At 41.3% G+C, this 13,980-nt stretch overlaps 1 protein-coding gene across 7 annotated transcripts in view; it reads left to right on the top strand.

The window, feature by feature from the left end:
• The window catches only part of Hecw1 (HECT, C2 and WW domain containing E3 ubiquitin protein ligase 1), a 306,170-nt gene that overhangs the window by 253,383 nt on the left and 38,807 nt on the right, over nucleotides 1-13,980 (top strand). For all 7 annotated transcript variants that reach the window (XM_069998137.1, XM_069998173.1, XM_069998127.1 and 4 more), the window contains 4 exons: nucleotides 2,544-2,649; nucleotides 3,877-3,973; nucleotides 9,258-9,341; nucleotides 9,703-9,812. In XM_069998137.1, the coding sequence (XP_069854238.1) occupies nucleotides 2,544-2,649; nucleotides 3,877-3,973; nucleotides 9,258-9,341; nucleotides 9,703-9,812 (397 nt within the window). The remainder of the gene's footprint in view (nucleotides 1-2,543; nucleotides 2,650-3,876; nucleotides 3,974-9,257; nucleotides 9,342-9,702; nucleotides 9,813-13,980) is intronic.

Genomic DNA, 13,980 nt, shown 5'->3' with positions numbered 1-13,980 from the left:
AGTCTTAAATGACCTTTGGAGGATTGCTTGATCTTTCTAGACTCCATAGCTTAAGATTTCATCAAACTCTCTTAAGATTTCATCAGAACTCTCCTGAGTTCTGTGTGAGCCGTGTGTGTGCTCTGATTTGAACTCAGGGTATAGGCACTGTTCCTTAGCTTTTTTTCACTCTCTACCACTTGAACTACAGCTCCACTTTATAGTGGTTAAATGAAGATAAGTGTCTCATGGATTTTCTGCCCCAATTGGCTTTGAACCATGAGCCTCAGATCTCAACCTCTTGAGTAGGTAGGATTACAAGCATGCGTCACTAGTGTCCTGTTTGTATAAGTAACTTACTCTAATGGAGAATTTCTTTTCCATTTTTGTCTAGGTATTTAGACTCCTTTTGTTTATTTATTTATTTTGGGTCTGGTCGTGGGGCCTGAACTATGGGCCTGGGCGCTGTCCCTCAGCTCTTCAGCTCAAGGCTAGCACTCTACCACTTGAGCCACAGCACCACTTCTGGCTTTTTTCTTTTTGCTTATGTGGTGTTGAGGAATTGAACCCAGGGCCTCATGCATGCAAGGCAAGCGCTCTACCACTGAGCCACCTTCCCAGACCCTAGACTCCTTTTAAATGTTTTATAAAATTACTTGGAAAGTTCTTAAATATCTTAGAGCCTATTTATCATACTTTTTCAAATATTTTAGAGTGATTCATAATCTTCACTAAATTTTGAATGTGTTCCAATGTGGAAAATCTATAGTGCCCTGGTTTTAGTTACTCTGCAGTGGCAATATGTGTGACTCTGTGTGTGTGTGTATGTGTGTGTGTGTGAGATTGTGTGTGAGATTGTGTATGTGAGAGAGAAAGAGAGGCAGACAGACAGACAGACAGACACAGAGAACACATCTGGGCCATGAACTTGTGATCTTCTTGCCCTTTCTGAGTTCTAGGATTACAAGAATCCACCACAACCTGAGTGGCTCTAAGAATTTTAAGAAACAAAATATATATATGAATCATGGTAGAAAATTTGTGCTCTAGAACTTAGAAGGATTTCCTGATTTTTAAAATTGACTTATTTCTTTGGAGTTAATTGTCACAAATATCTATTGTAGGCTAAGCAAGTTATTTACCCCATAAAATTTTGTCAAAATTTCAAAGCAAAGCCAAGACTTTGGATGGAATCTGGTGACATGATAGGTACAAACACTTGACAGTCCAGTGTTAGTCACAATCATTGTTGACAGTCCAGTGTTAGTTACAATCATTGTTGACAGTCCAGTGTTAGTTACAATCATTGTTGACAGTCCAGTGTTAGTCACAATCGTTGTTGTTCTCTTATACTTGAAAATTTAGGACAAGATTTCTTGGCACCTCAGATTCTGTCTTTGTAAACTGAACTTAATCTTACTTTGAAATATGTGTGTAGTTCTAAGGTACTATGTGAAGCTTTTTGAATGCAGTCACCACTGTTTAAAAAGCCTATTCCATGTTTATGACTGGAGTTCAATGCTACCTCTTGGAAATGAGAATTGTAAACTTACTGATAATTTTTAGTTAGAGTTTATCTAACATGATGAGAAATGTTTCTTTTCTTTCTTTCTTTTTTTGTCAGTCACAGGGCTTGAACTCTGGGCCTGAGCACTGTCCCTCAGCTCTTCAGCTCAAGGCTAGTGCTCTACCACTTGAGCCACAGCACCACTTCCAGTTTTCTGGTGGTTTATTGGAGATAAGAGTTTCACAGACTTTCCTGCCCGAGCTGGCTTTGAATTGTGATCCTCAGATCTCATCCTCCTGAGTAGCTAGGATTACAGGCGTGAGCCACCAGCACCTGGCTTGAGAAATGTTTCTTAATCTAAAGAGAGTGCTAGCTATCTGGCTCAGTCACTTTCTTACTAACAAGAATACAGTATACTTCTACTGTACTTCCTCATTTTTTAGAACTTAATGAATTTCCCAATACTTAGAAAATTGTAATTTTAATATAATGTTATTGTTATTATTAAGATGTTGCACAGAAGGGTTAGCACCTCATCAGTCAGGATGTGTACACTTCTTTTTTGGACAATGTCACTCCTTCCTTCACTTTCCCCTAGTTTCCCCCTCCCATTCGTGCTCACAAGTTACACAGGTCATTTTCCACATAGTGTCTACTGAGTCTCATGATATAACTTTTCTTTTTTCTTTTTGTCTGTTATAGGGCTTGAACTCAGGGTCTGGGTGCTGTCCCTAGACTTTTGTGCTAAGGCTAGTACTATATCACTTGAACCATAACTCCACTTCTGGCTTTTCTGGTGCTTAATTGGCGATGAGTCTCAAAGACTTTCCTGCCTAGGCTGGCTTCCAACTGAGATTCTCAGATTGCAACCTCCTGAGTAGCTAGGATTAGAGATGTGAGCTACCAGTGCCCAGATGATATAACTATTTTTTGAAATTAGGATGATATCATGATCTTTAACCTTCATGTTGAAAAATTAGTATCAAAACATCACCTAAAATTGATGACAGATTAATGATAAATTGATGACAGTCTTATGCTTATATTTTAAATTTAGGCCTCAGAAGTCTCTAGAAACAGAGGCGCTTCTCTGCTATCCAGGACAGGACACAGCCTTGTAGCTGCTATTCGAAGCCAACACCATCATGAGTCATTGCCACTGGGTATGTATCACTGCTTTTTGAACCCCATGCTACTCAATATTTAGCCTTGGCTTCCTTATCATGAACTCTTTTATACATTTTGGTCTTCCTCTCTTGTGATACTCCCTGACTTTGTGCTACTATCATCCTCTGCCCTTTTTCCTTTCCTATCTGCTCACTTTGTCCTTTGTCCTTCCAGCTTCCTCTTCTTCTCTCCATTCCACCCTCTTCCATACCACCATGTCCATTCTTTATTTCTTTTAATGATTTGTCAACCCAGCCCAGAGGAACACAGTTTTAAGGAAGTGATGCGTTTTTCTCCTTACTAGATGCTACTTTAAATGTAGGCCTCTCTTGCCATGTGTGTATACAGAAAAATTTGTATGGTCTTCCTTCTAAACCTCAGCTGCCTCTTGTCAAAACACATTCCACTTGTATTAAGGAATTGGTGTGAAAGGTCAAAATAATGGGTATTACCATTACTGGGCCTGAAAAATCAGCACCAAGTGGGAGGTAGTAACAGTAAAGTACTATGTCAGGCACCAGTGGCTCACACCTGTAATTCTGCTGAGATCTGAGTTCAAAGACAGCCCAGGCAGGAAAATCTGTGAAACTTTTATCTGCAATTAACCACCAAAAAGCTGGAAAGGGAGCTGTGGCTCAAGTGGCAGAGTGCTAACCTTGAGCAAAAAAGCTCAAGGACAGCATCCAGGTGCTAAGTTCAAACTCCAGAACCAGTACCAAAAACTCACAAAGAATCTTCTGCCATATCAACTTTAACAAAAGGACCAAGAAGAGTAAGAAGGATGAGAGGAGAATGCCTCTCAGGGAAGAGCTTTTTTATTCTCCTTTACTGGTTCATAGACTTGAGTTAACACTCAGCAACATTCCTGACATACTATGAACAATGAACTTACTCCTAGATCACTTTTAGTTTGGTCAGTTAAAAATAAAATGGAAGCACATCATATTAAAAAATTCAAAATAAGAAAGTAAAATGGTCATACAGCTGAGTATCTTAGAAGCCATGATGAAGATGTATCAGAGGTTAAATTCTATCTTGTGAAAACCATGTACTATTTCTCTCTTACAAAATACAAATATGCACCTTTTGAAAAAATTCCAGAGCTTAATCTTTATTTTGATAAGTATGTCAAATTCCTAGATAATCTAGATATCAAGTAGGCATTTTCTAGAAATCTCTGGGCTGCAAACTCTACTACAACTCTGTCGTTTTGTCTGTTTCAGCATATAATGACAAGATTGTGGCATTTCTTCGCCAGCCAAACATTTTTGAAATGCTGCAAGAGCGTCAGCCAAGTTTGGCAAGGAACCATGCACTCAGGTAGGGTCCGACACCCATCCCTAGAGTTCCAGATCTCTCCAACTACTTTTCTAGGTAGAAAAATCTCTTCCTAGATAGAAAGCAGCAATTTATGATGCATTTTATTCATGTATTTAAATTATAACTTGATTCCTCAAAATGAAGAGTCCAGCACAGAGATGTTACTCATCTATTTGTGTGGTGTTGGAATCACTGCCAAGGATTGGGAGGAAAGCACACAAAGGGAAACATCATTTTCATTATAAAATAGCTTTGTAGCCGGGTGCCAGTGGCTCATACCTATAATCCTAGCTACTCGGGAGGCTGAGAAATGAGAAAAATGGTTTAAAGCCAGCCAAGGCAGAAAAGTCCCCATGAGACTCTTATCTCCAGTTAACTACTCAAAAAAATGAAAGTAAAGCTGTGACTCAATTGGTAGAACACTAGTCTTGAGGCTCAGGGGCAGTGCCCAGACCCTGAGTTCAAGCCCCATGACTAACAAAAAATAAATTAATATAATTTAAATATATACATATATATGTAAAGCAGTATAAATTGTTTTTACTTATGAGTAGTTGTTTAACAGAAACCAATTATTTGGTTATCATATTTTTTTAAAAAGCAAGGAAACAGCCAATGGCTCATTCCTATTGTCCTAGCTATTTGGGAGACTGAGACTGAGGATCAAGGTTAGAAGTCAGTCTGGGAAGGAAAGTTCTTGAGATTCTTATCTCTAATTAACCACCTAAAAGCCAGAAGTGGATCTATGGCTCAAGTGGTAGAACACTAGCCTTGAGCAAAAAAATTTCAGGGATAGCACCCAGGCCTTGAGTTCAAGCGCCAGGACCAACACAAGAAAGAAAGAAAGAAAGAAAGAAAGAAAGAAAGAAAGAAAGAAAGAAAGAAAGAAAGAAAGAAAGAAAGAAAGAAAGAAAGAAAGAAGGAAAGAAGGAAAGAAGGAAAGAAAGAAAGAAAGAAAGAAAGAAAGATCAAGGAAACCAAAAGTGTCATCTGTGATATGACCACTTAAATCCTCATGTCCATGGGATCATTCTTTTAATGCATCTCTGAAACAATTTATTTGAGAAGGGCAGCCATCTACAGTGACAAACAGAAAATATACTCCTTAAGCTGAAATCTTGCTTTCTGACCAAGATGTTCAAATATCCCTTTCCTTCCAAGGCTAAAGATGCACGGGGGTTTGTTGGAATCCAAATCTTTAGTTCCACCCCAAGGGTAGCTGATGGCAGCATGTTCTGACTTCTGACCTTATCACCAAAATGGTGGAGTCATGATGTTAGCCTTGTAGAATTGTTTTAAAGAGGACATATGTAAAGAATAGGATAGGCAAATGGAGTCCTGTGAAAGCTTACAGTTCTTCCCATCCCCCCTTTCCTCTTAAATCTGACTGATACCTGTATACTCTACCCTTGTTTCCTAACACTTTCCAGTAGCCCTTTTCTGTTCAAATCCTGGCCAACCCTCCAGATAGATTATTCTCTATTTTTCCCTCTACTGGTCCCTCATGGAATCCTTTTCTCCTGGTATTATTACTCTGTGTTACTGAAAACCACCAATCTCCCTACCATCCTTTTCCTTTAGCCCTTCTTCTTCCTGCATCTCCACATCCAAATATTCACTCCAGCATGTCCCCCCCTTCTTTCTTTCTCCCTATTATGACCCAACATTGGGTCCTCTAATTTCTCCCTAGGATGTTACTGGAAAGCTCCCTCCCCATGATTGTACCATAACCAGAGTTACCTCTTTATAGCACAAATCAAAACATGTCCCTACTGTCCTTCACACAATATTCCCAAGGTGTGATTGTGGATGAATAAAGTCAGGATTCTAAACACAAGGTCCAAGGTCTCTGCCTGAGTGGCTTCTCTATTAAGGGTGCCTCATCCTTTCCTAAAGGCTTATAACAAAGGCAAACATGTAGTGTCCAGGCAGACTGTAGAATTCTTTCTGTGTTGCTTTACTGTCATTCTTTTTATACCCCAGGTTGTTTTTAGATCCATTGTATTATGTTATTTACCTGGTCTCCCTGCACACTGTCAGCCTTTTGGAACAGAGTCTCTGACTTTCCTGTCTTAGTATCTAGTCTGTTCCCTCAAAACCTGACCTTAAAGATAAATATAGGCACTACTACTTTTAGTCTTTGTCATGAACATGTGAGAGTTAGAATGAGTAATTGCCACTTCTATTTGTGTTCAGCATTCAAAAATTGCCTTCTGGGGTTTCCCTACACAAGGCAATGCCATACCCAGGGCCATCTATTTAGGAGTCATTCTTTGACTCACAGTGCACAACTGAAGGGGATTTCTAAGGAATTGCTGGGGGATTGCATTACCTGAAGAGCATCTGACACATTGCTACACATAATCTTTATTACTGATTCTACCATTAAGTAATGAGTTCATTGCTTATCTTTTGGAGGAATATGAACTCACCAAAGCATTAGAGACTCATTTTAAAATTTAGAAAAGTCAAATAGGGGGCATGCCTTGCATGAATGAGACCCTGGGTTCGATTCCTCAGCACCACATAAGCAGAAAAAGCCAGAAGTGGTGCTGTGGCTCAAGTGGTAGAGTGCTAGCCTTGAGCTGAAGAGCTGAGGGACAGCACCCAAGCCCAGAGTTCAGGCCCCATGACTGACAAAAAAGAAAGAAAAGAAAAGTCAACTTAAAGAAGAGGGAAGGAGGAGGAAGTAGAAAAGGTAGAAGAGGATGTAGACAAGGTAGAGGAGGAGGAAAAGGAGAAGGAAATCTTAGATCTGAGGATAATGGCTCCAAACCAGCCTGAGCAGATCAATTCTTGAGACTCCGATTTCCAATTAACCAGCAAAAACCCAGAACTGGAGGTATAGCTTAAGTGCTGAGTGTTAGCCACGAGACATGTATAAGGCCCTGAGTTCAAGCCCCAGTACCAGCCCTTCACTGAACAGAAAGACAGTAAGAGCTGATGATAGGTTATACATGGAAGGGTGAGAAGTAGGTAGCAATTTTAAACGATATCCAGGGGTCTGGAGGACTAGCTCAGTGGAAGAACACTTGCCTAGCATATGTTAGGTCCTGGGTTCAGTCCTGCACCCTGCAAATAAAAACATAACCAGATATCTGCAGAAGATAAATGACATCATTTATGAGATGGGGAAAAGTGGAGGAGGAACTAGCTGGTGAAGAAGAATGTCAAAGACAGATACCAGAATATGAATCAGGTGGCTCTGCGCTGGCCTGAGCTCTGAGAAGCTTGCATTGGACCTTTCCTTGTGGCCAAGGGTCATGTGTAGGAAAGACAGACAGTATGCTTTTCCTCCCATATCTTCCTGGTTCTAGAGCACTTGGGATGGAGTCTCAGGGACATCTGGAGATCCCTCACACCACTGGATCCACACAGAGATGGCAGAAGGAAGGACAACCTGGTGGAGAGCCACCAATACTCCTTAGACCTGGCACTCTGCTAGGGCCCCTGCCTGGGGGGCTGCCACTCGTAGCTGGGAACAGCAGTGCACTGACCACTCTGAACCTCCTCTCCCTTGGCTACTCTTAGGATAAAGGTGATCCCTGGAATGTGATGATCCTCCCCCCTTTACCCCCAGCAGAGAGAAAATGGGTCTTCCCAAATGTAGAGCTTTGGGGGCATTAGGATCACCTGTACAGTGAGATGCTATTAGCCAAGTACCTAAGTGAAAAAGCCATCCATGAACCAAAGTCAGCAAGCCAGAAGAGCAGATCTGAGAGTGCCTTCTAAAGTTATGGGGTGGTGGCAGGACTTGGGGGCCAACGCTTAGAGACATGAAATCAGGCACAGAGGTGGAGGAGGAAGCTGGTGGTAAGCAAGGCTGGTACTTGTGCCCTTGGCTGGGCTTCCACTACTCATGTTGACAGATGGGAACACCACAGTGAACCTTGCCACTTGGCCATAGCCTGCTGCTTGTGATACCCTACCAGCAGTGGTGCCCTGAGGCAGTGGTACTTGGCAGTGGTAATGACTACAGGCGTACTATGCAGCAGGAGTACTGTGCTACAGAGGTGCCTCACAGGCCTAGTACTTTAGCTATGCCAAGATTGAATCCCAAAGCATTTCTCTATCCAGTCCTACTTTATGTATCTTTGCAGGGACTAAAAAGCTTCCCTTTCCTTTCTAAATGTGGCCCATCTATTCACATGCATGTATGAAAATAAAGAAACCCACTAAAATTAATTTCAGATGGAGGAGGAAGGAAAAGAGCAAAAAAAGGCGAATTGGATCAAAGCACATTTGTACCTGTATAAAAATATAACAGGGAAGCCCCTTTACCCAATTAATATAGACACCAATAAAAAGAAAGAACACTTCAAATTTAAAATTCCCCACACCAGAAAGTCAAATTGGTCCTATTTTTGCCTGAAAATAAGCAAGTTAAGATGAAAGTCTGGGTTCACAATAATGCAGTCATACGCAAGACCATGTAGTATCTGAAGTATTTGGAGGGAAAAAGCATAGATAATAAAAAAATTAATTCAATCTCTATGTTACCACTCTGGGAAACTGAGTGAAAGGTATTCATTTCATGAGTCTCGATTTGTCAAACTTAAACAAATAATTAAGTGTGGAAGAGGGGAGAATTCATCCTTTAAGTTTTCCCCAGATTCTTGCTGTGTTTCTTCAAAAAAGGAAAAGTTTAACCTCTCCAAAGCAGGCATGTGATGGAGTGCTTCTTGGGCATAATGTTTGAAAAGCAAGGAAGCAAATTCCAAAGTTCATCTGATCATAATGAATACTATTTATCCATAGACTTACTTGAGATCATTTGTCTGGTTGGAGTTGAAGACTGTGAAAAAAAAAAAAAAGGTCAGAATAAAAGAGCTGTTAACTAAACAGAGAAACAAATGCCTGTGCTGTAACCAATCTGATAAAGGCTCTGATCTGTTTTGGAGGCTAAGGGAGATTCTCTGTGTCCATTGTAGACATTATAGAATTTCCCATGAAGCATAGATTTCTCAAGACACGCCTCATTCTCTACCTAACACAGCTTCATGTACCATGAGCTCACAGGACTCCCCCCTCCAGCTCCATGCCTGTTTTCTCCCCCCTCTCCCCTCCCCCCTTTCTCTGTGGCCCTGACTTTATTCCATTTCTCAGTGTGAGTCTGAGGAACACCATACCTTCTAGAGCATCCTCGGAATCTATAGCAAGCTCTGGGTACCACAACATGCACCAGAATTTAAGAGAAATAAATAGGGAGTCCGAAGAAAGATGCATTCTTGGCTTCCATGTTGGTGGGTGATTCTTACTCATTTTCTTCCCTGCATTTCTCTAGGGAGAAAATCCATTACATTCGTACAGAGGGCAACCATGGACTTGAGAAGTTGTCCTGTGATGCGGATCTAGTCATTCTTCTCAGGTAAAGAGCCAAAGCTGAGAAAATGCTAGAAAAGCTGAGCTTGGCGATTCCATACTGCAATCACCCTGAATCACACTCACCAGCATTTGTTCTAGAAGTCTCTAGAGACTAAGACTGAAGAAGGGCTCTCACCCTTGTACCTGCTGTGCACCCCTAGATAGGTCACTAGATTTACAACTGGGCCCCAAGCACAACATAAAGTTCTTGATGGAGATTTTTTTGTAGGATTAATCAGACCTTTCCAAAAAAAAGAAACAAAATGTTTAAGTGAGATGTACGCCTAAATCTGATCACTTTTGTTCTTGGTGAGAACTCTGACTGCCATTGCCCTGTGAACACGTTCTTTTCTTAATCTTTGCAGTCTCTTTGAAGAAGAGATCATGTCCTACGTACCTCTACAGACTGCCTTCCACCCTGGGTACAGCTTTTCTCCCCGGTGTTCACCCTGTTCCTCACCTCAGAACTCCCCAGGTAACTTGAGAATCTGGCCTGATACTACCTGTAAGTGGCCATATGTCCTCCACCAGCAGAGGGGAGCAAAGGACAGCTCTGTGTGGGAGGGGGGTGTATGCACACATTCCCCCTGTTCATCCCTCTCAATATCCTTATCATGAGTGCATTCTCTAAATCAGGCACAGACACTTGTTTTTACGTCTCCAAGTTAGAATGGGGCTTGTTTACATTTAAATTTCAACACAGTATTTCAGAATATAAGAAAATGATCTTTTTAAGGAAAAGATTCCAAGGCCCATCAACTTTGCATTGGAACTTGGCCATCCTACACGTTCACATAGTTTCACAGTACAGCAGAGATGAACAATAGCAAGAGAAATGATATGGCCTCCAAACTTACTTTTCTGTCCCTTTACACAGCAAGCTGGAATCCCTGTGCTAGATTGCTATTGCATTAAAAGACACTCTTCAAGCATTTCAATAAGAAGAGCCTTTTGGCAGATTTCTGTTGGCTACCAATTCTAGTAACATGTCCTCATTCTTGTGTTTCCACAAAGATTCCAAAGAGTTTTCTTAACCCCACATGACATGATTCATCTTGTGTTTTCTTTTTTTTGGGGGGGTGGTGTCTGGTCATGGGGCCTGAACTCTGGGCCTGGACACGGTCCCTCAGCTCTTCAGCTCAAGGTTAGTGCTCTACCACTTGAGCCACAGTGCCACTTCTGGCTTTTTTTTCTTTTTGCTTATGTGGTGCTGAGGAATCGAACCCAGGGCCTCATGCATGCAAGGCAAGCACTCTACCACTGAGCGACCTTCCCAGCCCCTTGTGTTTTCTTTAGATAGATAGATAGATAGATAGATAGATAGATAGATAGATAGATAGATAGATACTCTTGCTTGTGACAAAAATTATTTGTCTTTCATTCCAAATGTGGGATGACATATTGAACTGAAAAGTTATATCTAGGAAGTCATCAAGATAATTAATTGGGTCAAACCCATACTCTCAAACTGGATCCAGATAACAGATATTACCCTTACCTTTTATGTGCTGGTCCTAAGGCTTGAACTCAGGGCCTGGGTGCTATCCCTGAGCTTCTTTTGCTCAAGGATAGGCTCTAACATTTGAGCCACAGCTGTATTTCTGCCCTTTTTTTGGGGGGGGGTAGTTTAGTGGAGATAAGAATCTCACAGAAACCAGGTTCTGGTGGCTCACGCCTGTAATTCTAGCTACTCAGGAGGCTGAGATCTAAAGATCGAGGTTCAAAAGCCAGCCCAGGCAGGAAAGTCCATGAGTCTCTTATCTCCAATAAAAACCACTAGAAAACCGGAAGTGGCTCTGTGGCTCAAGCGGTAGAGCACTCGCCTTAAGCTGAAGAGTGCAGAGACAGAGCCCAAGCCCAGAGTTCAAGCCCCACGACCAACCAAAAAAAAAAAAAAAAAGAATCTCACAGACTTTCTGCTCCAGCTAGCTTCAATGGCAATCCTCAGATTTCAGACTCCTGACTATCTAGGATTATAGGCATAAACTACCAGAGTCCTGCTTTCTCTCTTATATTTGGCTTGTATTATCACATTATTATAAGTTTTTATGCTAACCCAGGCTTTCTTCTTGTAATGTGAAAAGTGAAAGAGGTTCTCTTGAAAAACCAAGGGGTTTTTTATCTGACAGTCTCTAGGGTCAGCATCCAAGTTTAGCTGTTGACACCTGTGGGAAAATTCAGAGAAGAAACAGAACTTAGCAGTGTGATCTGTCTCTTAGAAGTTCTATCTCACTCAGAATTATTGTTATACATGTCCAGAACTACAATGTCATTTCATTTGGTTTCTCTGAGTTGTGTCATTCAAAGTTTTCTTTAAGGCAGCTTTGGTAGTTCTCCCCAAAAGAAAGGTACTGTTTACCTGATTTACATAACTGTAACCCCTTTGTATATCAACTTTATAATAACAATTTGAAAAAGTTTTAAAGACAGTATCTTTACCAGGCACTAGGGGCTCACATCTGTAATCATAATTACTCAGGATTGAAGCCAGCCTAAGCAGAAAAGTGTGTGAGGCTCTTTTTTTTTTTTTTTTTTTTTGGTCGGTCATGGAGCTTGAACTCTGGGCCTGAGCACTGTCCCTCAGCTCTTCAGCTCAAGGCTAGTGCTCTACCACTTGAGCTACAGAGCCACTTCCAGTTTTCTGGTAGTTTATTGGAGATAAGAGTTTCACAGACTTTCTTGCCAGGGCTGGCTTTGAAACGTGATCCTCAGATCTCAGCCTCCTGAGTAGCTAGGATTACAGACCTGAGCCACCAGCGCCAGGCTATGTGTGAGACTCTTATCTCCAATTAATCAGAAAAAAAAAATGGAAAAGGAGATGTGTTCAAATGATAGAGCACCCGCCTTGAGCAAAAAAGCCAGCCTAGAATGAAAGACCGTGCATTCAAAAAGACCCTGCATTCAAGCACACGCACACACATACACACACACACACACACACACACACACACACACACCTGTATCTTCTTTATGTTACTCCTTCCAAACAGGCATCCCAATGCCATAGTTAAGGAAATGTCCAATGCTTACTACATCTGACAAACAACATAACCCAGGATTCATTGTCTGGGGTGGGTGGAGGGTGAGGGACAGAAGCTTTGTCAGAGACAGTAGCTGGACAATTAAACATTTCCAATGTACACAGCATGACCTACTTTTCAGGAGCTTGCCGTTAGGGGGAGCTGTTGGCCTATGCTGATCTGCCATGCTTCAGAGGTTGTCTGCACCTTACACATCTGTCTGCATGCAGCCTTTGGTCAGGGAACAAGATTTTATCTGCATCTTACACTTCCGTCTGCATGCAGCCTTTGGTCAAGGAACAAGATTTTAACTTCCTTGTATGGGTAGGATATCAAACTGCAAAAAGAGAAATAAGAATAAAGAGTTAGTTAAAAGAGAATGCAATACCTGGATTACTTTTATGTAAAAGACGCGACCAAAGGTATCACTCATGCTATGAATCTACATTATCATTCAATTGTTTTTGTTAAATTATTTAATATTTTATTCTCTGGATTTGACCATGGGATCCAAGATTATGTAATACAAATATTTTAGTGTTAAAAACTGTAATTCCCATTAGGTGGGCCTTTGTGAAATTTACCTGATTGCTACAGAGGCAGAGAACCATAGAAGTCATTGCAACAACACTTTGTAAAGCTTAAATCTTTAAAAAAAATGCAAAGTAGTAATCATGTTCACATGGGCTCTCAGCCGAGACTTCTCCCAGGTATTCAATCAGGCTCACAAAAGTCCACCCAGCTCCACACCAGTATTCCTTCTCTATAGAAGGATAAGTATTTGTATAATTTGCCATAACATGCCAGCCCCCATGTAATAGCTTCTTTATTAGGCTCACCATAAGACAAAATTGTTTAACAAATGAGCCCTGTCCCATTTTATATGAGTCTTGTCCACCTCTGAAGCTTTGTTTTTGCACCAGTTCAATTCTTACAAGTTGTGTTCCAGATAAACCAGAGCATCCATTTTCATTCTGCCACAGGATTCTTACACATGCTGATCCTTGCTCTGTACTATTCTTCTCCTAGCTCATTAGTTCTCTCAGTTCGAGGGAGGTTTTTCTGCCAGGCATGGTGGCACCCTCGTGCAGTCCCAGTAGCTGGGAGGCTGAGGCAGGAAGATTGTGAGTTCAAGGCCAGTCAGAGTCATAAGGCAAGACCTTGTGTCCTTATTCTTCAGATCTTTACAGGGAAGCCTTCCTGGACTTGTCAGCATGTTCTGGAATATCAAGGCACTGTGCTCCTTTACCTTCCTGGGTGGAGATCATTTCTTCCCTAATGAAATGCTTATTTCCACGAATTTACTGCTATACAAACTCTATATGGTTAGCTTAGTACCGGAAGTACAGTAAATAACATGACTTGGGCCATCTCACTAACAGGTGGATAAAGTACATCTAAGTAATCACTCCACAAATCACAAAAGCTCTCTTCTGCATAAAGTCAAGAAATTGTTGCTGTAGTTGTTGTTGTCATTGTTGTAAAAATCTGCCTGTAGGGTGCAAGGTAATCAAGTAAAGCTTCTAAATGCTCTGGGCCCTCCTGTTCTCATCAGCATCAGTACCAGCATAGAAGCACGACAAGCATATAGTAAAGAGCTGTTGCCCTACCAGGAATGTGCTT

The sequence above is a fragment of the Dipodomys merriami genome, unplaced genomic scaffold, assembly GCF_024711535.1.
Source record: "Dipodomys merriami isolate MVZ:Mamm:240054 unplaced genomic scaffold, mDipMer1.0.p SCAF_104, whole genome shotgun sequence".
In the NCBI taxonomy this organism is placed as follows: Eukaryota; Metazoa; Chordata; class Mammalia; order Rodentia; family Heteromyidae; genus Dipodomys; species Dipodomys merriami.
This window is presented reverse-complemented; position numbering and strand designations above follow the sequence as displayed.